This window comes from Cervus elaphus, chromosome 13, assembly GCF_910594005.1.
Source record: "Cervus elaphus chromosome 13, mCerEla1.1, whole genome shotgun sequence".
NCBI lineage: Eukaryota > Metazoa > Chordata > Mammalia > Artiodactyla > Cervidae > Cervus > Cervus elaphus.
In genome coordinates, this window is record NC_057827.1 from 59,260,623 (window position 1) to 59,286,435 (window position 25,813).

The 25,813-nt window shown below is 44.0% G+C and overlaps 1 protein-coding gene across 3 annotated transcripts in view; it reads left to right on the forward strand.

Annotated features, from left to right (window-relative positions):
- SLC24A4 (solute carrier family 24 member 4) overlaps positions 1-25,813 on the forward strand; it is a 184,866-nt gene that overhangs the window by 152,226 nt on the left and 6,827 nt on the right. For 2 of the 3 annotated variants that reach the window (XM_043922424.1, XM_043922425.1), the window contains exons 13-14: positions 16,122-16,288; positions 21,490-21,604. In XM_043922424.1, the coding sequence (XP_043778359.1) occupies positions 16,122-16,288; positions 21,490-21,604 (282 nt within the window). Of the gene's footprint in view, positions 1-16,099; positions 16,289-21,489; positions 21,605-25,813 lie in introns of all 3 variants that reach the window. The other variant, XR_006344497.1, reaches the window with a different exon arrangement.

A 25,813-nucleotide genomic window follows, 5' to 3' on the forward strand; every position in this document is an offset into this window, starting at 1 on the left:
ATCCCTGGTGCCCACTCTGCTAGCTCCTGGGCAGCAATGCACCACTATAGCCAAAACAGCATCCCCAGAGGCCTGCTTCAGCCGTGCATGGAAAGCAGCAGAAAGGTGGCCCAGCTCCTCCTCAGTCTATTTTTCAAAGTAAGGAGCCCAATTTGAGTCTAGAACTTCAACTGCAAGGGAGTCTGGGAAGTGCCTCTATGGACACCGTAGGAGGGGGTTGGCGTGGGGGCTGCTGAGGGTTGGCTCAGCATATCCACTCCCATGGGAACTGCAGGGATGCCTGGAAAAAAGCCGTGAAACTGCTCTTTGCTGATGACTTAGACCAGAGCAGACCTGGTAAGGGGCTCATGTGGCTTCCAGTCGCATGGTGAGGCAGAGGAGGGGGCTGGGCCCTGACCTATAGCTTGGCAAACACATTCTTCATGGAGCTTGGGCCATACACACCTCATATTTGGTGCTTAGAGTCTGCACACAGCCCTGCTGCGGGTCTGGTGTGGTCCCCATTTCCCAGGTAGCTGCACACAGGGTAATAAGGGCCTCAGGCAGGGCTGGTACCCCAGGTCTGCCTGAGCCCTGAGGGCTGTCCTCGGCCTGGTCCCAGTGTTGACTGTGGCCAGGAGGGCCCTCTGCCAGGCTGGAGTGTGTGCTTTGGAATACAGGGGCAGCAGGAAGGAAGGGGAGGAGGCAGCCAGCTGCTGTGTCTACGGGGTTCGTCAGCACTGGGAACCCACAGCCCTGCCCTGGATGTTTGCTGGATGGAGAGAGCGAGATGTTTAAGATGTTTAAGGCGAGAGGGCCTGCCATTGGGAGGAGGATCAGAAAGCATTCCTGGCTCTTATTTCACTCCCCAGGGCCTCCAGACTCAAGGTGCAACCTTCAGAAGCAGGATGGTCAGCTTCGTACTTCTTGTCTTTCTTTTGTTTCCCCGTAGATCCTTGGGGTGGGTGAGATGGGGGAAGTTATCACCTCACAGCTGAGGACAGGGTAGCTCAGAGAGGTTGAAGGTCCACCCGCTGCCACAAAGTCACAAGTGACAGAGGACAGACAGCTCTTTGGCCCCAAGCTTTGAGGTTCCTGCAGTGGAGTGCAGAGCTGGTCATAGCTTGGGGTCATCTTTAGATCAAGAGAGGTGACTCACCGACATCAGCTCTGGGACCCACTTACATCTAGTCCAGAAGCTGGTCTGCGCCCGCTGAGGGAGCTCTGGGCCTGGCTTCTGTGTTGGCTGGGGGATCCTGGTCTGCATGTCTGGTCTTTCCCCCTTTTCCCAGGGGGAGAACACTTCTTGGGAAAGCATGAACAGGGTCCCAGAGGCTGAACCGTGGTACCTGACTGTGGTAAGAGGGGGAGACCAAGCCAAGGCCGCCTCCCTGGGGACGGCCTTTCACAGCCCCCCACAAGCTCTCCAGTCTCTACACTGGGCTGCCAGGGCGTCTCTTCCTGGGCCTTTGGTCCCTGTGCACTCAGGCCTGACTGCTCACGTCTCCATGTCAGCCCCCAGCAGGTCCTGCCTCCGACCTCGCCGAAGCCTCTTGTTTTCTCTCACATGCTCCCCTTCTGTCTTCCCCTTCCTCCCAAACCTCAGCCTGGCAGCTCAGCTTAATCACAGCCCTGATCCTATCTACTTCCCACAGAGTACGCCCCTGGTCTCTCTAGTGCCTTAGGCTCAAAACCCACACTCCAGGGTTCAAGATGGTGTCATTAAGAGGCTTTGGTATTGGACTTCTGGGTCTGCCACTTCCTAGCTATGTGACCTTGGGCTAGACAGCTTACTTCTTGAAACCTGTTTTCAGTTCAGTTCAGTCGCTCAATTGTGCCTGACTCTTTGCAACCCCATGGACTACAGCACGCCAGGCCTCCCTGTCCATCACCAATTCCTGGAGTTTACTCAAACTCATGCCCACTGAGTGAGTGATGCCATCCAACCATCTCATCCTCTGTCGTCCCCTTCTCCTCCTGCCTTCAATCTTTCCCAGCATCAGGGTCTTAAACCTGTTTTAGTTTCCAGAAAAGCACCCAACTCAGTGCTTGACAGTGGTAGGTACTCAGTAAGTGGAACTTAATTGACCATTATTATCAACAAAAGCTAAAATTTAGTGCGTACTCTTCACCAAGTGTGCTAAATGCATCTCGTATGTTGGCCCATTTTAGTCTCATAATAGTACTGCGAGGTAAGAACTGTTGTTATCCCCATTTCACAGTTTAGGAAACTGAGATGCCCAGAGGCTAAATACTTTTCCAAGGTCACAGAGGTAGAATATGCCGGAGCTAGGGTTTGAACCTGGCAATCTAGCTGTCATTAACCATGAAGTTTCTGTGCCCTTCAGAGAGCAATCAGTTTGATGGTAAGTCTAAGGATAAAACAAAAATGTGTTAGAAGTAACTAAAAATTGATGGTAAGATTCATTCACCCCCAAGCAATAAGAAAACTTTAATGGTTCTGCTACTTAAGAGGATTTTTCTGTTTCGATCACAGCCATGAGCTAAAAGTATAAGACTCTAATCTGACAGTTGATGACGCTGCCCACCAGTGGGCAGCAAAAGGACTTTCACAGGCTTTGAAATCATGGGACTCAGAGGGCAGGCAAGCAGGATAGTACAAAGGACTCAAGATTTAGGCTCTAAAGACCTGCATTCAAGTCCTGGTACTGTCTCTGAGCTTGTGACGTTTAAGTCACTGAACTTCACCAAACCTTACCTGTGAAATGGGGAGAATATCTACCCCAAGTTGATATGAAAAATAGTGTTTGTGAAAACCACCTCCAAAATGTGTGAGGCACAACACAAGTGTTGAATAATGGTGACAGGACAGTTCTTTAACCCATCCCTGACAATGTTCCAACCTCAAGTGCATCCCCTTACCTCGCCATAAGGACCAGCTCAGAGGTCACTGGCTGGGCACGCAGGGTCTGTTTGTGGCTCTGCCACTAATTTTCTGTGAGATTTGGGCAGTTCATTAACCTTCATGGGACTTGGTTTTCCTCTTTAACCAAGTGAGATTTATCCCAGGAATGCAAGGTTGGTTCAACACAGGAAAAGCAATAAGACATGCTCTATTATTAGAATAAAGGCCAAAAATTGCACAATCATCTCAACAGACAGAGAAAATCATTGGTCAAAATCTAACATCCTTCCTTAATGGGGGAAAAAAGCACTCAAACTAGGAATAGAGTGAATTTCCTCAATCTGATAAAGGGCATCTACAGAAACCCCCAAATTAATGTCATACTCAGTGGTGAAAGATAGAAAACTTTCCCCCTAAGATTAGAAACAAGACACCTCTTACCTCTAATATTCAGCTTTGTGCTGGAGGTTCTATCCAGGGTAAATAGGCAAGAAAAAAATAAAAAGCATTCAATTTGGAAAGGAGGAAGTAAAACTGTGTTCATAGATGACATGATCTTATATATAGAAAATCCTAGGGAATCTACCAAAACACAAAAAACAACCATTAGAATTAATAAACTTGCAGGCTCCAAAGTCAATATACAAAATTCAACTCTATTTCTATACATTAACAATATGAAAAATGAATGTAAGAAACTTAATTTATAATGCAATCAAAAAGCAATAAAGTACTTAGGGATAAATTTAACAAAAATAGAACAAGACTTATACACTGAAACCTATAAAGCATTATTGAAAGAAGATCTAAATAAATGAAAAAACATCCTAAGTTTATGGTTGAAAGATTTAAAATTTTTAAGGTGGCAATAGTCCTCATATTGATCTATAGATTTCATGCAATCATTGTGAAAATCCATGCTAGGTTTTTTGGGGGGTTTGGGGGGTTTTTTGTTTGTTTGTTTTTTGCAGAAATTGACAAGCTGATCCTAAAATTCACATGGAAATACAGGGGATCCAGAATAGCCAAAACAATCTTGAACAAAATTGAAAGACTTACTGACTTCAAAACTTATTACAAAGAAATAGTCATCAAGACTGCCTGATAGTGGCATGGGATAGAAATATAGCTCGATGAAATAGAACTGAGAGTCCAGAAATATGCCCAGACATTGCAGGAGATGCAGGAGACATGTGTTCAAACCCTGAGTCGGGAAGATCCCCTGGAGGAGGAAATGGCAATCCACTCTGGTATTCTTGCTTAAAATATCCCATGGACAGAGGAGCCTGGTAGGTTACACTCATGGGGTCACAAAGAGTTGGATTGAAGCATGAAGAAAGTAGGGAAAACCACTAGACCATTCAGGTATGACCTAAATCAAATCCCTTATGATTATACAGTGGAAGTGAGAAATATATTTAAGGGACTAGATCTGATAGACAGAGTGCCTGATGAACTATGGACGGAAGTTCATGACATTGTACAGGAGACAGGGATCAAGACCATCCCCATGGAAAAGAAATGCAAAAAAGCAAAATGGCTGTCTGAGGAGGCCTTACAAATAGCTGTGAAAAGAAGAGAAGTGAAAAGCAAAGGAGAAAAGGAAAGACATTCCCATTTGAATGCAGAGTTCCAAAGAATAGCAAAGAGAGATAAGAAAGCCTTCCTTAGTGATCAATGCAAAGAAATAGAGGAAAACAACAGGATGGGAAAGACTAGAGATCTCTTCAAGAAAATTAGAGATACCAAGGGAACATTTCATGCAAAGATGGACTCGATAAAGGACAGAAATGGTATGGACCTAACAGAAGCAGAAGATATTAAGAAGAGGTAGCAAAAATACACAAAAGAATTGTACAAAAAAGATCTTCATGACCCAGATAATCATGATGGTGTGACCACTCACCTAGAGCCAGACATCCTGGAATGTGAAGTCAAATGGGCCTTAGAAAGCATCACTACAAACAAAGCTAGTAGAGGTGATGGAATTCCAGTTGAGCTATTTCAAATCCTGAAAGATGATCCTGTGAAAGTGCTGCACTCAACATGCCAGCAAATTTGGAAAACTCAGCAGTGGCCACAGGACTGGAAAAGGTCAGTTTTCATTCCAATCCCAAAGAAAGGCAATCCCAAAGAATGCTCAAACAACTGCACAATTGCACTCATCTCACACGCTAGTAAAGTAATGCTCAAAATTCTCCAAGCCAGGCTTCAGCAATACATGAACCATGAACTTCCAGATGTTCAAGCTGGTTTTAGAAAAGGCAGAGGAACCAGAGATCAAATTGCCAACATCTGCTGGATCATCGAAAAAGCAAGAGAGTTCCAGAAAAACATCTATTTCTGTTTTATTGACTATGCTAAAGCCTTTGACTGTGTGGATCACAATAAGCTGTGGAAAAATCTGAAAGAGATGGGGATACCAGACCACCTGACCTGCCTCTTGAGAAACCTCTATGCAGGTCAGGAATCAACAGTTAGAACTGGAGATGGAACAACAGACTGGTTCCAAATAGGAAAAGGAGTATGTCAAGGCTGTATATTGTCACCCTGCTTATTTAACTTATATGCAGAGTACATCATGAGAAACACTGGGCTGAAAGAAGCACAAGCTGGAATCAAGATTGCCGGGAGAAATATCAGTAACCTCAGATATGCAGATAACACCACCCTTGTGGCAGAAACTGAAGAGGAACTAAAAAGCCTCTTGATGAAAGTGAAAGAGGAGAGTGAAAAAGTTGGCTTAAACCTCAACATTCAGAAAACTAAGATCATGGCATCTGGTCTCCAGATTTTTCTGGACTCCAAAATCACTGTGGATGGTGATTGCAGCCATGAAATTAAAAGATACTTACTCCTTGGAAGGACAGTTTTGACCCACCTAGATAACATATTAAAAAGCAGAGACATAAAAAAAAAAAAAAGCAGAGACATTACTTTGCCAACAAAGGTCTGTCTAGTCAAGGCTATGGTTTTTCCAGTGGTCATGTATGATTTTGAGAGTTGGACTGTAAAGAAAGCTGAGCGCCGAAAAATTGATGCTTTTGAGCGGTGGTTTTGGAGAAGACTCTTGAGAGTCCCTTGGGCTGCAGGGAGATCCAACCAGTCCATCCTAAAGGAGACCAGTCCTGGGTGTTCATTGGAAGGACTGATGATGAAGCTGAAACTCCAATGCTTTGGCCACCTCAGGCAAAAAGTTGACTCATTGGAAAAGACCCTGATGCTGGGAGGGATTGGGGGCAGGAGGAGTAGGGATGACAGAGGATAAGATGGCTGGATGGCATCACCGACTCGGTGCACATGAGTTTGAGTAAACTCTGGGAGTTGGTGATGGACAGGGAGGCCTGGCATGCTGCAATTCATGGGGTTGCAAAGAGTCGGACACGACTGAGTGACTGAACTGAACTGAACTGAGTATTAAAAGAGAAAGAACTTTAAAGTCAAAAATTCTTGGTAAGGGTGCCAAAACAATAGGGGAAGGAATAGTCTTTTCAACAAATGGTGCTAGGAAAACTAGATAGCTTTTTAAAAAAAGAAGTTGGACCCTTAATTAACACCACATATGAAACTTGAGATAGACTTAAATGTAGTAGCTGACAATATGAAACTCTTAGAAAACATACATGTACATATTTGTGACCATGGTTTCTTATATATATCAAAAGCAGAAGTAGCCAAAAAATGAAAATTAAAAAACAAACTTCATCAAAATTAAAACTTTATGGGATTTATGGGATCTATGAAGTAAGTGAAAAAACACCTGGAATGGGAGAAAATATTTGTAAATTATATTTCTGATAGGGACCTAGTATCTGGAATATATAGTTCTATATAGAGAACTATAGAACTCTTAGAACTCAACAGTAAAAAGACAACCCAGCCTTTAAAATGGGCAAAGGATTTGAGTCAGCAGTTCTCCCAAGATTTATAAATAGCCAATAGATCCATGAAAGATGCTCACCATTATTAGTCATCAGGGGAATGCAAATCAAAACCACGGTGTGATTACCACTCATCACTCAGTAGAATGGCTATAATTAAGAGAGACAACACTAATGTGTTGGCAAGGATGTGGGTATATTGGAAACCTCATATACTGTTGATGGGAATGTAAGATGGTGCAGCATCTTGGAAACCAGGCTGGTAGGCTTTCAGAAGGTTAAATGTAAAGTCACTGTTGTTGTTCAGTCACTCAGTTGTGTCCTAACTCTTCGCGACCCAGTGGACTGCAGCATGCCAGGCTTCCCTGTCCTTCACTATCTCCCCATATCTCCCCAAACTCATGTCCCTACTGAATCATACTGTATGGTGCATCAATTCTAGTTATAACTCCTTGTTATATATGCAAGAGAAATGAAAACATATGTCCACAGAAAAACTTGTACATACATATTCATAAGAGCATTATTCATAGTAACTTAAAAGTAGAAATAATCCCAGTATCCAAGTGATGATCAGGTTAAACAAAATATAATATATTCATATAATGGAATATTATTTGGCCATAAAAGGGAATGAGATACTGTTCATGCTACAAAATGGATGAACTTTGAAAATATTCTGCTAAGTGAAAGAAGCCAGGCATGAAAGGCCACATATTATGATTCCAGGTATATAGAGTGTCCAGAATAGGCAAATCTGCAGAGACAGAGTAGATCATTCATAGAGCTTGAGAGGAGGAGAAATGGGGACTATTGGTAACAGGGAGGGGGTTTCTTTTCAGGGTCCTGAAAATCTTCTGGAATTATATAGCTTTCTAATATACTAAAACCACCTAATCATACACTTTAAAAGTAGTGAATTTTATGATATCTTTTTTGTGTGTGTTTGTGTGGAGAACTCAGGTTTATTATGCCGGTAAGCCCAGAGAACTTAACACTCCAAGCTCTGAGCCCCAAACAAAGGGGTTACAGAGTTTTTATACATGTACAGGCATGATTAAGAGAGTTTGCAGGTTTGCAGGGGCTTGGGCAATTGCAAAGAGGAGGACAAAGGTGAGTGAGATAAATCCTAGTTCCTGGTACTGTGAGTCCCTACATTTTGAGACCTACATGATCAAGACTTTGCAAAGAGCAAGCTGAATTACAGAGGCAGAAGTGAAGAAGGAATTCATAGGACCTGGACTCCATCTGAGGCCTGTCTGTGCTGATCGTGCCCGGCCACCTCTCCTTTGTATGATATCTTTATTATCTCAGTTTTTAAATGGAGTCAATCTAGAATGGTGTTTCTCAAGCCAGGTAAGCAGCTTCAGTAGCACCAGGGAACTTGTTAACAAATGCAAATTCTCGAACCACCTCCCCCCCGCAACTCCAAAGCTGCCCAATCATTAGCTCCAGGGGATTCTGATTTATATTCCAGTTTGAGAACCACTGGTCTTAGACCTATGCTCTCGTGTAAACACTCCTAGTTTAGGGCCCACAAATATCTACTTCATTTAGTAGCACACACCCCCTCATACCACAAGTTAACCACTCTAGGTAGTTAATTGTCCACATTATTTTGTTTGAAGTTTATCGTTAGCATCTGCATCTGTTCTTAATTTTTTGCACCAGTATGATTAGCCATCTGTTTTGATAGAGTTCATTTGTAAAGATTCTTTTCACATAATTAAATTGTGATTCCCTGCTTCAAAAAAGAAATCTAAGAGGGAAAGAAACACCAGCAGCTCTTCTTTCTCTTGCTTATGTTTGCACATCAGAGTCCACAGTGAGCATCTCTCAGATGTCCTTGACATTGCACTTGAAGGATGGCAGTTGGTGATGGGTGGGAGGGGCTCATTGTATGTCAGAGGAGTGTCCCTCAGGATAAACACTGTCACCCCCGTAGCCCCCCAACCTCTTATCACTTTGCCCCATAAATTAGTCTAGGCTTCATGTTAGAGAAATCCAACTCCGGTTGGTTTAAGCCAAAGGACCCACAGTGGCAGATTCACCGGGAGAATCTACCTTCAGGCAAAGCTTGACATTGGGCTCAAGTGGTTACAAGACCCTGTCCATCTCAGCAAGGCTTTCCCCTGCACTGGCTTCATCCTCAGGTAGCTGGCAAAGATGACCACCAGCCGTCAACGCTTATATCCCATTGGGTTAACCCAGTGTACATACAAGTGGTGCCTCTGGCTGACTAAGGATTGCATTGGGCCGCATGTAACAGAAAATTTAAGTGACAAAGCCTTCACCTCAAGGGATTTATTTTTAATCACATACTAAGTCCTGAAATTAGGAAGTCTTGTAGCTCTGTTATACCATGGGTGTTCCATTTCTGTTCCTCCGTCCTTAGCAGGTGACTTTTGCCTTCAATTTGCCAAGTGGCTCCTGTGGCTTGTATGTTCATGTTCCAGGCAGGAACAAGGAGGAAGAACAAAAGACGAGAGGTGTGTCGACAAACCATCTCTTCTTATCAGGAAGATAGTCACATTTCTGGAAACCCCACCATATAGACATCTACTTACATCTCATTGTCCAGAACTGTCTGTGGCCACTCCTTCCTGCCAGGAAGCCTAGGAAATTAAGGTTTTTAGCTGGGAACCTACTTTCTCAAAGCAAAATAAGATTCTGTTAGTAAGGAGGAAGGGATAATGGATATTATAGACAGTGATTCTCAGCAAAATCCACACATAGGTCTCTAAATGGGTTATCCACTCAAGCCCAAACCTATGTAAGCCACTCAAAGGCAAGGGTTGTTGACTTGTCCGCTAGTAGATTCTCAGAACCTAGAATAGTGCCTAGCACAGAGAATGAACACACTAAGTATTTATGGAATGCACGATTAGCCAAGCTTGACTCGCACATCCCACCCATAGAACTAGGAAGTAGAGTCAGCCCTCCAAATCACAATGATGTGGCATGAAGGGTCGGTTCCCTAAAAAAAAATTAGCTTGCTGTTACCAGTAAGGGGGAATGGATGCTGGGCAGAGAAGAACAATAAATGCCCAGCACAACCGAGTATCGCTCCAGCTAGCCAGTCCTTAGAGATAGCAAACTACCCATCCAGAACTACACTTTTCATATGCAGACTAACCAAGCCTGAGCCCCGTATTCTGAATCACTGGCCTCCATCTGGCTCTCACACGCCAGCAGGCTCTGTTCCCTGATGCTGATCAACCAGGGTCCCATCTGGCTCTCTCACTGCGCGAGGCTCTATTCCCTTGCCCTGATCACCCAGGGTCAAGTACCAGATGACTGGAGACAGCCCTGTGCTCAAGAACCTCCTGAGATTGTTCAAATGAGCCAATCCTAAGCCTGCTCACCCTGCCTTGCATTTGCTCCTGGAAAACACAGTAATCATTTCCGTGTCTGGTGTCTTACAATGCCTGATTAAACAATAGAGAAGACCGGTGGAAGGTGGGGGTAGGGGGTGGAGGGAAGGGGCACAGCATCACTGTGAATGTTTTCCACACTTGGACCATGACCCACAGTAACAAATATCTTGTGCGTGCATGCATGCATGCATACACACACACACACACACACGGATATCTATAAAAAGGAAACGGAAGTCTTAAGAGTAATATTTAATATACCATAGCTATGATACTTTTTTCTTTTTAGGGGAATACTAGATGCCACCCACTTAATTGATTTCACAATCCCATCCACTAATGGGTCTCATCCAACAGTTGAAAAATAGCCATGGAACAGGTCTAATGGAGCATTGTCTCTTAGCAAACAATTTTTGGCCTTGAGGCTTGCTAGCTGAGTGGGGCCAGATCAGATGTCCAAACCAGAAGTGAAATCCATACTAGGCAAACTGACATCAGATGCAGTTTGGTGTCTGTGAAAATAAGAAATTATCCTTTTGCTGTGGCATGTATATGTGCCTACAAAGACACTCCTAAGCCTGTAAGTGTCCAGGTTTACACTTCCCCAAAGTGAATCCTTCCCTCATATGCAGGGTTTTAGGTCATTTATGGGGATTCCCTCCTTCTCTGGCAGTCTGGATGAGTCGGGATGTGGGTTGAAATTTTGGACAAACTAATCAGGAAAGCTTTCTTCTGTTTGTGCAAGGATTACAAAATACAGAAAGGCGTATGTGGAGGAAGATCTCGGAAGACAGATGTTTTTCTAGGTGTAGCATCTAGAATGAATTTGCTGATTTCTAGCTAACTATTTTCCTGATTCATAAACAGGCTGGGTGTTGTTTTTTTTTCGCAAATACGTTTTTAGTGACTTAGGAAGATTCAAGCACAGGTGTTCAGAGCTAAAACTGCCATTGCCAGCCTACTTTGCAATTTCTTTTTTACTGAGCTATAATTTATCAACCATAAAATTTATACTTACAAAGTATACAAGTCAATGTTTTTTTAGTATGTTCACAAAGTTGTGCAACCTCACCACCATATAATTTTTTAATTGTTTATTTATTTTTCGCTATACTGGGTCTTCCCTGCTGCCCAGGCCCTGCATTGACAGACAGATTCCTATCCACTGTACCACCAAGGAAGTCCTGGCTTCTTTCATTTCATACAGTGTCTTATAGGTTCATCCATGCAATGTAGTATCAATGCTTCATTTCTTCTTATGCTTGAAAAACATTCCACTGATTTATATGCTGCATTTTGTTTCTCCATTTATAACTTCATGGTTATTTGGGTTGTTTCTTCTTCGGGGCTGTTAATGAAAAGTGCTACTATATATATTTGGGTACAGATTTTTGTGGGACGTATTGAGGAATTGCCTACAGTTCCTGACTCAAACTTCCAAAATAGTGTTGAATAGAATTTCTAAGAGCAGAGATCCTCATCTTGTTGAAGGTTTTCAGCCTTTCACCATTAAATACGATGTTAAATGTCAGGTGTTTGTAAGTGCCCTTTATCAAGCTAAGGAAATGCTTTTCTATTCCTAGTTTGCTAAGTGTTTTATCATAAAAGAGTGTTGAATTTTGTATCAATTGAGAGGATTGTGCTTTTTCATCCTTTATTCTGTTAATGTGGTGTATGGTTGAATTTCATATGTCAAACCAACCTTACATTCCTGGGATAAATTCCACTTGGTTCAGTTCAGTTCATTTCAGTTCAGTCGCTCAGTCGTGTCCGACTCTTTGCGATCCCATGATTCACAGCACGCCAGGCCTCCCTATCCATTACCAACTTCCGGAGTTTACTCAAACTCATGTCCATCGAGCCAGTGATGCCATCCAGCCATCTCATCCTCTGTCGTCCCCTTCTCCTCCTGCCCCCAATCCCTCCCAGCATCAGGGTCTTTTCCAATGAGTCAACTCTTTGCATGAGGTGGCCAAAGTATTGGAGTTTCAGCTTCAGCATCAGTCTTTCCAATGAACACCGAGGACTGATCTCCTTTAGGATGGACTGGTTGGATCTCCTTGCAGTCCAAGGGACTCTCAAGAGTCTTCTCCAACACCACAGTTCAAAAGCATCAATTCTTGGGCACTCAGCTTTCTCCACTATCCAACTCTCACAACCATTCATGACCACTGGAAAAACCATAGCCTTGGGTATAATTCTTTTTATGTGTTGCAGGATTCAGTTTGCCAGAATTTTAAGAATTTTTGCATCTATATTCCTAAGGGATATTGGTCTGTAGTTTTGTTTTCTCGATGTCTGACTTTGGTATCAGGGTACTACTGGCTTCATAGAGCAAATTGGGAAGTGTTCTCTCCTTCTTTATCTTTTGGAAGACTTTGCAAAGGACTCTTCTTTAAACACTTGGTGGAAATACCCATGAAACCATCTGGTCCTGGCTTTACCTTAAGGGAAGTTTTCTGATTACTATTTCAGTTTCTTGTTATGTGTCTATTCAGGTTTTCTGTTTCTTTTTGAGTCAGTTTGTTTCTGTCTTTGTGGAATGTTTTTTCTGTTTCACCGAGGTTACCTAATTTTTTGGCACGTAGTTGTTCATAGTGTTCCTTAATAATCCTTTTTATTTCTGTAAGATTAATAGTGGAATCCCTCTTTAGTTCCTGATTTAAGTAATTTGAGTCTTTTTTTCTTGGTCACTCTATCTAAAGATTTGTGAATTTTGTTATCTTTTTAAGAACCAATTTTTCATTTAATTGATTCTGGGATTTTTTTTTTTTTTCCTATTTCACATACTTCTGCTTCAATCTTGATTTTTTCCTTTCTTCTTTTTTTGGACTTAATTGGCTTTTTTTTTGTTTCTTAAAGTGTAAAGTTAGGTCATTGATTTAAATCCTTTCCTCCTTTTTAATATAGGAATTTATAGCTATAAATCTTTCTCTAAGCACTGATTTCACTTCATTCCATATGTTTTGGTGTGTTCTCTTTTCATTTTCATTCATCTCAAAGTATTTTCTAATTTCCCTTATTATTTCTTCGTTGAACCATTGGTTGTTTAGGAGTATGTTATTTAATATCTACATATCTGTAAATGTTCCAGTTTTCCTTCTGTTATTAATTTCTAATTTCTTTCCAATGTGGAAAGGTTGTAGAATAAACTTTACATGATTTAAATACTTAAATGGCAACCCACTCCAGTATTCTTGCCTGGAGAATTCCATGGATAGAGGAGCCTGGCAGGCTACAGTCCATGGGGTCGCAAGAGTCGGACACAACTTAGTGACTAAATCAAATCAAAGGTATTGTTGTTTGTTTTATGACCTAACATATGATCTATCCTATAGAATGTTCCATGTGAACTTGAGAAGGTGTCTTCTTCTTGAATGTATATATTAATGTTTTTCATCAGATATGCAAAATTTTTGAGCATGATTTCAAGTATTCTTCCTGCCCCCTTTTCTCTCTCCTTTTTTTTTATATTCTCATTATGCATACATTGGCATATTTGATGGTGTGCCACAGGTCTCTAAGACACAGTTCATTTTTCTTTACTCTCTTTTTGTTCCTGAGACCAGATCTCAGTTCACCTATCTCTGAGGTCATTGATATTTTTCTTCTTCCTGCACAGATTTGCTGTTGAGCCCCTCTAGTGAAATTTTCACTTAAGTTATTGTACCTCTCAACCCCTCTCAACTTTCTGTTGGTTCTTTTTAAAGTTTTTACTTCTCCAATGATATTCTCTGATGAGAAATCATTCCTATACTTCTCATTTATTTTTGGGACATATTTAAAACTTCTTTGTGCACATTTAAAATCAGCTATTTTAAAATACAGCTGATTTGAAGCCTTTGTCTAGTAAATCCAGTGTCTAGAATTCCTCAAGGATAGTTTCTATTAGCTGCTGTTTTCATGTGTATGGGCTGTGTTATCTTGTTTCTTTGCATGTCTCATAATTTGTTGTTGATGAAATGGGCATTTAAAATAATATAATGTGAAGTAATAATAAGAAATCAGATTCTTTCCCATTCCCATGGCTGTTTGTTGTTGCTTTACTATTGTTGTTGTTGTTTGGTGATTTTTCTAATTCTGTAAAATCTATATTGTTTGTTGTGTGACCCCTGAAATATCTGCTAATGATTACACAGAGATTTCTTTAGATGCCTGGCTCAAAACAAGTCTCCTTCTCTTTGCTGGGTTCTGTGTGTGTTTGGGGGCACGCCTTTAACACTCAGGCAGTTTACAACTCCACCTTAGCCTTTACTTCTTGTTTTCTCGGAGTCTCAGTGTTAGGCAGAAGTGAAAGCTTAAGGTCTTCTCAAGTCTTTCCTGCATGCTTAGTTGCCCAGTCCTGTCTAACTCTTTACGACCACATGGACTGGGGCCTACAAGACTCCTCTGACAATGGGATTATCCTGGCAAGAATACTGGAGTGGATTTCCTCCTCCAAAGGTTCTTCCCGACCCAGGATCAAATCCACATCTCCTGTGGCTCCTACATTGGCAGGCAGAATCTTTACCACTGAGCCACCCGGGAAGCCAAGTCTTTCCTAAGAATGCAAATAACCCTGGGAACAGCCCTATGCCTGTCATGAAATTTCAAATTCCTAGAACTACCTGGGAGCTTTTCCAAGTCCTCTAGGGATATCTCATTCCCAGCTTTTCTTTTTAAGCTTTTTCATTAACCTATTGTTTGTCCAGCTGTTTTCCACCACTGCAGGCAGCACAGTTTTCAACAATTGTCTCTGATAGTTTTCAACAAATGCCCTCAAGGAAAAGGCTATTCATACTGGGTGAGCTCTGATTCAGGTAAAATAAAGACACCTTAAAAGTAGGGTCTTCCAGGAAACCAGCAGACAGGTCAGAAAATGCCAGTCCTCTGGGAACAGACTTGGAAGGAGCTCTAATCCTGTCCTTCCCCCTCTGGTGGATGCCAGGCTACTGGTTTTTCAAGACTGCTCCAAAGCTGATGAAAGAAAATGAAAACAAGGCAAGTTAAAACTCTATAAAGTTCACTGTTGTTACTTTTACCCAGATTATTTTCTTAAATAAACACTCCCTGGATGGCTACAAGGCTTTGGTTAATTTCCAGAGTTCTAAACAAGTTGACTCAGACCATTTTTGCTAATGTTTTCATTGCTTTTATGGAGGAGAGGATTTTCAGAGGTCCTTCCTCCACCAAATCATTGGCATTACCCACAAGCCTGTTTTGAGGGTGCGTGTGCTCAAAATACCCAGTGGCTTATTAAGGATAAGCCACTAATTAAGGATAATTACACTATGCTTGTACTCAGTGGCCACTTTTCCTCAGTTAAATTGTTTGTGGGTTCCCTTGGTAGGGGTCAGTGAGGTCATACCTGTCAGCAGAACACCACATTTTAGTCTTGCATCTGCCACTGGTTGAGTATATGACCTTGGAGCAAATGAGCTGAGATTTCTAAAGCACCTTCTTTGCCAAGTTCTTTGTGCTGGGTGTTTTACATACATTGCATCATGTCATTTTTGCAACAACCAAGAAAGGGGTAATGTTCCCTTTTAGCAGAGGAAACTACTAAAATGCAAAATGCTTAGCATTATGCCTGCTTCACATAGCAAATATTCCCTGCATCAACTATTGTGTTGTCACTTACATCTGTTACTGTCAGAAGAGGAAGTGGAGTTGAGGGGATTGCTCAAGGTCATTTGAATTCCAACTGCAAGTTTGACTCCAAAGCCTGTTCATATTCAACATCCCATTCCAGCTGCCCTGTACAAATTTGTTCCAGCTCTGGGTCTCATTTTCCTCCTCCTGTCAAATGAAGGATTTGGACTGACAGTGGTTTTTCAGTCAACAAACACTCAACTGTTTTACTGAGATCACTTCCAGGTCGACAGTACGGAGCTCTGTCGTTCTGTGAAGTCCGATGTTGGGAGGCCTATTCATAGCATTTTCTTGTTTGGCGTGAAAAAGTAAACCTACAGGTAGACTGGAGGTGTGTAACCTAGTGTGTATTTCTCCCCCTTCTGGCTCCACCGCATCCCTCTGCAGAGGCAAGAGGGGACAAAGTCAAGTGGGTGTTCACCTGGCCGCTCATCTTCCTCCTGTGCATCACCATCCCCAACTGCAGCAAGCCCCGCTGGGAGAAGTTCTTCATGCTCACCTTCGTCATCGCCACGCTGTGGATCGCTGTCTTCTCCTACCTGATGGTGTGGCTGGTGAGTGGCGGGAGAGGGGGTGGATTGTACGGACAGCCCCTGCCCGGCATCTGCCAGAGGTGGGAGAGCTAGGATCAAGAGTGACCACAGGCCCTGCTGGATCACCTTCAGCAACTCACCTACCTTAACAGACCTCGGCTTATTTCTCAGTAGGAAGGGGTTTCAGCAGAGTCTTATGAAGCCATGCTGTGTATCACGGACACCCAGAGAGACACAGCATGGTCCATGGTGTCCATGGGAGGGAGGGTTACCTTCACATGGACAGCCTGGGACATGTCACCGTGGAGTGATGGGAAGAGGAATGTGGCAGGGATGGCAGACACTATCTAGAAAGAGCTCTGGAGGGCTAATCATTAGGCCCCCTTCCTTTTCAGCATCTGTAGAGGAATGTGATGGAGACTGGAGTTGGAGGGAGACAAACATGGCCCCTTTCCATGGCCCCTGCCCAGTGATGTTCTGCTCCCCTTCCTATGTTCAGGCACAGATATAAACTGTAGGTAAACTGTTCTAGTCCTCACAATAACCCAATGGGATAAGCAGTTTTACTGTGCCCATTTTATAGATGAGGAACCTGAGGCCTAGAGGTTGAGTCATTTGTCCAGTTAGTTATACAGTTAGCAGCTATTGAACAACTAGTTACACAGCTAGTGAATTCTAGAGTTGGGATTAGAACTTGGGTGTTGAGCTCCAGAGTCTAAGATCTCAGCCAGTCACCTCAGTTTGCTCTTAGAATCTTCAGGCAGAGAGGCTTTGGCATAGCCCCTCTGGCCCCACATGACTGCTCCCTGGGCAAACTTTCACTGGCGGGGTGGGGCCAAACAGGAGCCCCCTTTTTCTCACTCTTTATATCATCTTGTGGGGTTCCCCCTCTTCCTTTTACCCACCTGGGAAGCCTGTGAACAGCGAGAAAAGCGGGCACAGAACCTCTGCATTTCTACTGTGAAGTTCACCTGCAAGCCACTCACACCTCAGTAGTATCCATGCAGCCATTTCACTCTCCTCCTAACACCCAGTGCCGCCTAACACACAGGGCAAAGGTGTGTGTTGGCCTCAGAGGCACAAGAGCAACATTCTCTTAACCCAAGATGAACAGTTTGGTGGGAGAAGAGCAGCTGTGGGGTCCCATGGAACTGGCTGTGAATCCTGGTTCTCCCCACTGGAGCCATGAAACCTGGACAGGTGACTCAGCTTCCATGAGCCACAGTTGTCCCCTCTGTGAAATGGACATGATCACCACTGTCTGCAGGTTATTGGGAGATGAAAGGGTTCTATTCAGGCATCAGGTGTGAGCTAGCAACATAGCAAATTGATCATAACTGTAAATATCAGCCATGTTCACCATGAGATGCAGCCAACACTGCTTCCAAGCTTATTCAGATAGAGGTTTAAATCCCCATGGATGCCAAGGTGTGTGTTTTTACATAGAAAAGAAGTTGGAAATAGCTACTAACAGACCCCCGCCCCCACCAGAAAAGGATGACAGTCAAAGATGTTGTTGTTGTTCAGTCACTGCATTGTGTCCAACTCTTTGTGACCCCATGGATTTTAGCACTCCAGACTTCCCTGTCCTTCACTATCTCCCGGAGTTTGCTCAAATTCATATCCATTGTGTTGGTGGTGCTATCTAACCATCTCATCCTCTGCCGCCCTCCTCTCCTTTTGCCTTCAGTCTTTCCCAGCATCAGGGTCTTTTCCAGTGAGTCAGCTCTTGGCATTAAGTGGCCAAAGTATTGGAGCTTCAGCATCAGCTCTTCCAATGAATATTCAGGGTTGATGTCCTTTAGGACTGATTGGTTTGATCTCCCTCCAGTCCAAGAGACTCTCAAGAGTCTTCTCCAACACCACAATTGGAAAGCATCAATTCTTCAGCACTCAGCCTGCTTTAGGGTCCAACTCTCACATCTGTACATGACTACTGAGTAGGGTGAAAGGCCAGCCCATCCTTACATTTTGATAAAAGGATCCACCAATTTCTTTTACTAAAGTGCATTCCACAAGCAATATTGCAAGTGAAAAAAGTATTTCATGACATTTGAGTGGGTGTGAGAGTTAGGGAAAATCAAATTAATGAATGTGTGAAATTTTTTCTTCTTTTTAATTAATGAAAACAACAGTATTATGAAATCAGTTCTACTAATTAGCTGTGAGGTAGGACATTGAATAACATTCCCATCCCCCTCACCTTGTCTTATAAACCCCATTCCTGCTTCTTAAAAGAGAGTCTTGGCAGTGGCTTGGCCAGAGTTATAGGAACCACCTTGCTGCGGCACTCTTACCTGTGATTTGGAACTTCACCTGGCCTTAGTTTCGGGTAATTGAGTGGTTTCCACAGTAGAAAGTGGTAAAGACAACAGTGCCAGGTTAGCCTGATTTCTGTGAAAGCAAGATGTGCCAGGGGCCAGGCACTTACATTCCTCATGTCCTCATGGGGGCGCCAGAGAGCACTGACGTCTCACCTGCCCATATTTTACCCCCCTGTCCTTCACATCTCTCAACCCTGGCTTTGGGGAAAACGATTCTTGACTGTCAGCATCCAAAGGGAGGGAATCTCAAAAAGGAGTCATCCAATCCAGGACCTTTGCCCAACTGGGGAGACTGAGGACCAAAGAGCAGGTGTGACTTCAACAAAGTCAGGCAGATCAGCCCAGCTCTGGACTTGGCTCTGCTTCCCTTTCTGAAATCCCAACATCAGGAGTTCAGAGGGTCCCAGGCTGGAGTCCAAGGCAAAGCCACACTCAGGTAGCATCTCTGGTCCTGAATGCTTGGAGTGTGTTCAAGTGGTAGTCGCTCAGTCATGTCCAGCTCTTTGTGACCCCATGGACTGTAGCCTGCCAGGCTCCTCTGTCCATGGAATTCTCCAAGCAAGAATACTGGAGCGGGTTGCCATTGTGTGTACACACACAGAACCTTCCTTATGTCCTTCCACCCTCCAGCTTCTTAGCCAGGTAGTCCAGTGATATAAGGAAAGGAAAGCAAAGGAAGCATCCTCATTATTGCCAGAATAACCCAGGCTCCTTCCTATACGTATGACATCTGGTATCACCCATTAAGCACATGTCAGCCACAGCCAGGCTGTGCTTGTGGAGACCTCCCTCATGGTCAGTGTGGGTTAAGCGCCGATGCATCAGCTGTGTGGCTTTGGTGTCCTCAGTCTTTCTCCTTGCACAGCCCAGAGCAGGTCAGTCAGGGCACGCACTGCCCAGTTCCTGGTGATGCCGAACTGAGCACTGTCTTTTAGGGTCGAGCATCTCCAAACCCATCTGCAAGCTTTGTCCTAGGAGGGATATCGTTTTAGTCCACAAGCTCTGGCTTCATTCCAGGGCTGAGCTCTGCCCTTAGAAAGCACACTTCATCTGGGCTAATCACTCACATTTTCTGTGCCCCCATAGATTGCAAGATGAGTGATTGGAAGTGAAGGGAAACATACATCTATGAATGTCTTACACAGCCCGTGCACTGTCCCCTCATCTTTTCTCTTAATCCTCATTTAAAAGCCCATTTCACAGATGAGGGAACTGAGGTTCAAAGAAGTAAACTAGCTTACCCAAACATTTGCTGGGACTGGAGCCATCGGCTGAGATGTGAACAACCCTGAAAGATCCTCCTGTTCACATTTTCTAGTTGGGGAGGTGAGCCATCTAAGGGATGTTTTGAGTGAGGTTGTCCAAGTGCTTCTAGGGCTTTCCATTCAGCTGCTGCTCACCATTTCCCGAGTGTCAGGCATTTATTAGAGGAGTTATGTGACCATGTTTCAAGATCCTTAAAAGCCTGTGTATCCTTCAATCCAGTGATTCTATTTCTTGGAACATTTCCTAAGGATATAATAGTAAGATGAGAACCCAGAGATGTTCACACAAGACAACATGATGCTCAAGAGCAAGGATATATATATACACTTATATATGTATGTATGTATGTATATAATATATATAAAACACACACATTCATACACTCACTGCTGATCTGCATTGTTGAGTGACAAAAACCAATGCAACTTTGTAGAGCAGTTACCATCCAAATAAAAAAGCGTGATGGCAAGGTTGGAGTGCAGACTTTAGAGTCAGAAAGACTTGGCCTGGAATCCCTGCTCTGCTGCTCACAGACTTGATGTAACTTCTCCCCCTCTGACCCTCATTTCCTTGGGCATAATAACAGTGGCTCCCTCACCAGTGGGTGGTGCGTAGAGCAGATGAGATTGTGAAAGTAAACACTTGGAAAGAACCTGGTACATAGTAGGTGCTCAGTAAATGTTACATGTTACAATACAGTGATATTTTAAGAACGAAAACAAGCCATTTCCTATCCACCAGTGATGGATGGACAGGAACTTCACAGCTATGCAGTGGAATCCACGCACCAGTGTAAAATAAGATTGTAGATGAATATTTGTGATGGCAAGATACTCACAATGTATCATTGCATGAAACATACAGTCACAAAATATGCCTTGATAGTATAATCTGATTTCATATTTTTCTAATACATACACCAAAAAGAAGGTCAAGGATATATTCTAAAGCCCAGGGATCAAACCCAGGTCTCCCACATTGTAGGCAGATTCTTTACCAGCTGAGCCACAAGGGAAGCCCAAGAATACTGGAGTGGGTAGCCTATCCCTTCTCCAGTAGATCTTCCCGACCCAGGAATTGGACCAGGGTCTCCTACATTGCAGGAGGATTCTTTACCAACTGAGCTGTGAGGGAAGCCCATAGTCTAAAGCAGGGGTTTTCAAATGTGGTTCCCAGGTCAGCAGCCTCAGGGTCTCAACCAACTAGGAACTTGTTAGGAATGCAGATTCCTGGACTTTACCCCAGATCTCCTGAATCAGAAACTGGGGGTGGGGCCTGGCAGGTCTTATTTTAACAGCTCACTACAGGATTTCCTACATTTTCAAGTCTAAGACTCACTGGCTTGTAAAAAGTGTTAATAGTGGTTGTCTGAGGGTCTTGAGAAATGGTAGGTGATTTTTACTAATACTTTCATTTGACTTTTTTTCTTAACTTTTAAAAACAGTAAACCCAGATTACTCATGTAGTCTGTAAAAAAGAATACTCAAAAGACAGTTTTTTAAAAAATGAAACCGTATTCCAGATTTTTCTGTTGGATACAGGAGTACTATGTTTAAGTTAAAAACACTGCGTTGTAAGCAGGGTTTTCACGGGTGCTCCTCTGTGAGTTGATGTTTCCCCCGTCTTCTGCAGGTGACCATTATTGGATACACCCTTGGGATCCCCGATGTCATCATGGGCATTACTTTCCTTGCAGCAGGCACGAGCGTTCCCGACTGCATGGCCAGCTTGATTGTGGCGAGACAAGGTACGGATAGTGTCTCGGGCCCCCAGCCATCTGCATCACCAAGTGGGCCCTCCCCCCTGCCTGAGTTACAGTTCATAGCTCTCAGGACTGATAGTCATTAAGTCCTGCTGTGGAGGAAACAGTGATGACTGGAAAGCATCATGTAGATTCCATCCATGGAGAGAATTACTACCAAGATCACCTCCTCTAGACCTCTTGAAGCATCTGTGTGGAGGTGAATAAAAATGGACTTGTTCTGGGAGCTCCCTGGTGCCCTAGTGGTTAAAATTCCAGGTTTTCACTGCCAGAACTGAGATCCCACTAGCTGTGTTGCCAAAAAAAATGAACTTGTTCTGACATCACCAGTGTGAGATTGAACAGAGTGGGAGCCCAGAATTTTTAGAGCAAATGCACTAATGTTCTATTCCCAGGCAGGCCAAGTGGGGATATCCTATGTCTCCAGCTATTTTCTGATTCCTCTTCCAAATTCTAGAACTTATATGATGTTATGGTTTGCTTGGTGGATTTTCTTTGGAGCTAAGTGCCTTGGGGGTGAGCAGGCTAAGGAACACCGGTGTACTCCTCGATGGCAGAACAGAAGGTCTATGAAGAGCCAGCCTTCCTCTGCTGCTCCTTTGCTAGCAGTGAGATAGCATCCACGCCTGGACTTCACTGACCTTCCTCCGTAGACAGTAGTGTGAAAGGATGGGAGGCAGGCAGGGCAAATAGTGGAGTGAAATCTCAGAGGAGACAGGAGAGGAGAGAAGTGTCCAAACAGAAAGTGGGTTCAGAAAGGAGGAAAATGTTTCATTTCTTCAAGATGAAAGAAAGGTTGGTGAGTTGGCTGATCCGTCCTGAGAAAAGATGAAATGAGGGGAAGGGAAGGGTGGGAGTATATTTGGCAGGAGGCTGGAGCCTCGAGGAGAATGTTGACAGCTGGGGACGGCAGCTGAGGGGGATGGAATTGAACTGAGTGACCTTCAAGGTGAGTGTATTCATTTCCCAGGGCTGTCAAAACCAAAGTACCCCAACTGGGTGACTTAAAACAACAGAAATGGATTCTCTGGTCCTGGAGGCTATAAGTCCAAGGTCAAGTGTTGGCAGGACTGTACTTACCTGGAGGCTCTGGGAAGGAATCCTTCCTTGTTCTCTGCTAGCTTGGGCGGGGGGGGCGGGGAGGTACCAGGAATCCTTGGCTTGTGGCTGCCTCCCTCCAGTGTCTGCCTGTCTTCACATGGTGTTCTTCCCTGTGTGTGTGTCTGTGTCCACAGACACACACCAGTCATTGAATTAGGGCCCACCTTAATTCAGGATGATCTCATTTTAATTAGATCACATCTGCAAAGATTCTATTGGCCAGTTAGGTCACGTTCACAGGTTTTGGGTGGACATGAGCGCGGGCCGCTATTCAACGCGGTCCAGGGAGGAAACGGAACAATAAACCCCGAGGCTGACGTTCAGGGTTGTGAATTTGGGTGGGGTTCCAGCATGAATTTGGAGTTGTACCAGCTCCCACGACACACAGATGAATTCATCCAGAGCTGGGGGTGGCTGGGTGGACACAGTGGAAGGTCAAGGGGCCAAGAGAATGTGCCATTTAAACAACTGGCCTTGGAGTCCAGGCTAGTGGGTCAGGGAAGATACGAGAAGATTAAGAAGGGGAGGGGAGCGTCCCAGCGTGGTCCAAAGGGGCTCTGTAGGAACAAGAACAGGTGGGGATATCATCTCAGAGTGGCTCCAGTGAAATGTAGAAAGACACGAAGGAAGGCTGAAGTGGGGGTGAGAGTGTATAGCTGTCCTAAGGGTGATGCTGATGTGAGTGACAGAGGATCCAGCAGACAATATTAAACATAGATTCTTTATGGTGGAGGATGCAGAAACCTCTGCCCAGAGCCCCCTGCATGAGGCAGGAGCTGTGCAGTAAGCTCTAACATTCAGAGACTGCATCCTGGGCTCCCTAAAGTCTCACAGCCCACAGCGTGGTCCAGGCTGGCAGCATTGGCTTGAGAGAAATGCAGAGTCTCAGGCCCCATCCCAGCCCCACTGAACCAGAGTCTGCTTTTCAGCAAGACCCCAGTGAGTTGTTTGCTCTTTTTTGTTAATTAAAAAATATTTTATTGGCGGTATTAGGAGGATATGGCCCAGAGTGGGCCGAGAGTATTTGAGAAGTAGAAGGGGATTCACAGAGAGCGAAGAGCAAAGAAAGCCTGAACAGAAGGGACTTCTAACCACTTGCCATTGCGGCAGCAGAAGTTATCGCGCTCTGGTAGAGTATTAGAATCAAGAGTTCCGTTTTCTGGCCACTGGGACCTGTTATCAAGTCGGTTTTGCGGCCAGTGTTAGAATAAACTTTGAATATCCCAAACAACTCCGTCCTGGCCTGCCGAGTCTCTACTGTTGGACACTCAGTTGTGTCCAACACTTTGCAACCCCATGGACTACATCACGCCAGCCTTCACCATCCTTCACCATCTCCCAGAGCTTGCTCAAACTCACGTGCATAGAGTCGGTAGAGATGGCAGAGAACACAATCACCAAAGCAATGACATCCTACCATGTACCTGAAGATGTGTTATTATGCTCTAGCAGAGATATCACATCTGAAACAGAGACTAAGAGTAGAGTGAATTCTTGGATGAGTTTGCAGGAGTCCACTACCAGATATGAGGGGCTCAGATATGATGGAGCTAATCATTGTGCCTTTTTTTTTAACTCTTTAAAATCTTTAATTTGCACCATCCACAGAAATGTGATCTTTTTTTCTGTTTGTGTTTGGTTTGGATAAGGGTGGTGATAAGGGGGACTCTTTCAAAGATACAGTAGGCTGAATAGTGGACATCCCAAAGTATGTCCATGGTGTAACTCCCAGAAACTATGAAATTGATTTTCTATGGAGAAAGGATCCTTGAAATGCAAAGGCTTACCTCGTTTTGTTGTGTTTTGCTTTATTGTACATCACAGATATTGGCTTCTTACAAAGTGAATATTTGTGACAACCCTGAGTGAATTAAGTCAGTCCATGCCATTTACCAATAGCCTTTGCTTATATGCTTGTGTTACATTTGAGTAATTCCTGCAATATTTGAAACTTTCATTATTATTATATTTGTTATGGTGATCTATGGTCAGTGATCTTTGATGTTACTGTTTTACTTTGGGGGAAGGTGCACTAGAAAACCTTACCCATATGAGATAATGAAATTAATCCATAAATATATATGTTCTAATTGGTCCAAAAAAAAAAAATTTTTATTGGCATATAATCACTTTACAGTGTTGTGCTAGTTCATTCAACAAAATGAATCAACTGCATGTATACGTATGTCCCCTCCCTCTTGGACCCCCTTCCCACCCCATCCCACCCAGCTAGGCCATCACAGATCACCGAGCCAAGCTCCCTGTGCTTTATAGCAGGTTCCCACCAGCTGTCTACTTTACATATGATAGCGGATACGTGGGCTTCCCAGGTGGCTCAGTGGTAAAGAATCCACCTGCCAATGCAGAAGACACAAGAGACATGGGTTTGATCCCTGGGTTGGGATGATCCCCAGAGAAGGAAATGGCAACCCACTCCAGTATTCTTGCCTGGGAAATCCCATGGACAGAGGAGTCTGATGGGCTACAGTCCCCGAGGTCACAGAGTCGGACACGATGGAGCAACTGAGCAAACACACAGTATACATGTGTCAGTCCTAATCCTAAATACACATCTCTCCAAAGAAGACACACAGATAGCCAAAGAGGCACATGAAAAGATGCTCAACATCACTAATTATTAGAGAAATGCAAATCAAAACTGCAATGAGGTATCACCTCACACTGGTCAGAATGGCCATCTTCAAAAAATCAAGCAATACATGCCAGAGAGGGTGTGGAGAAAAGGGAACCTCTCTTGGACTGTGGTTGGTGGAAATGGAAATTTGAGTCATGTGCTCTCAAAGTCTGAGAATTGCTGCTCTAAGGTTCCTTAGGGGGCTGCACCCACACAGAGCCCGGCAGTCCAACCTGAGAACACACTCGCTCTTCTTTCCCAGACCCGGGCGGGCATTTGGTTCCTCCTGACCCATCCGGCTAGTGCCTGCCTCCCCACCAGGGATGACTAGCTGGCCCAAAACCGGAGCTGCACGTTCCTGTTTCACAAGGTCCTGGGAGACTGGAAGGCAGGTTTCCCAGAGATACTGCCCCCAGTAGGACTAAGCTGCCAGGATTTCGAAGGCACTCAGATAGGTG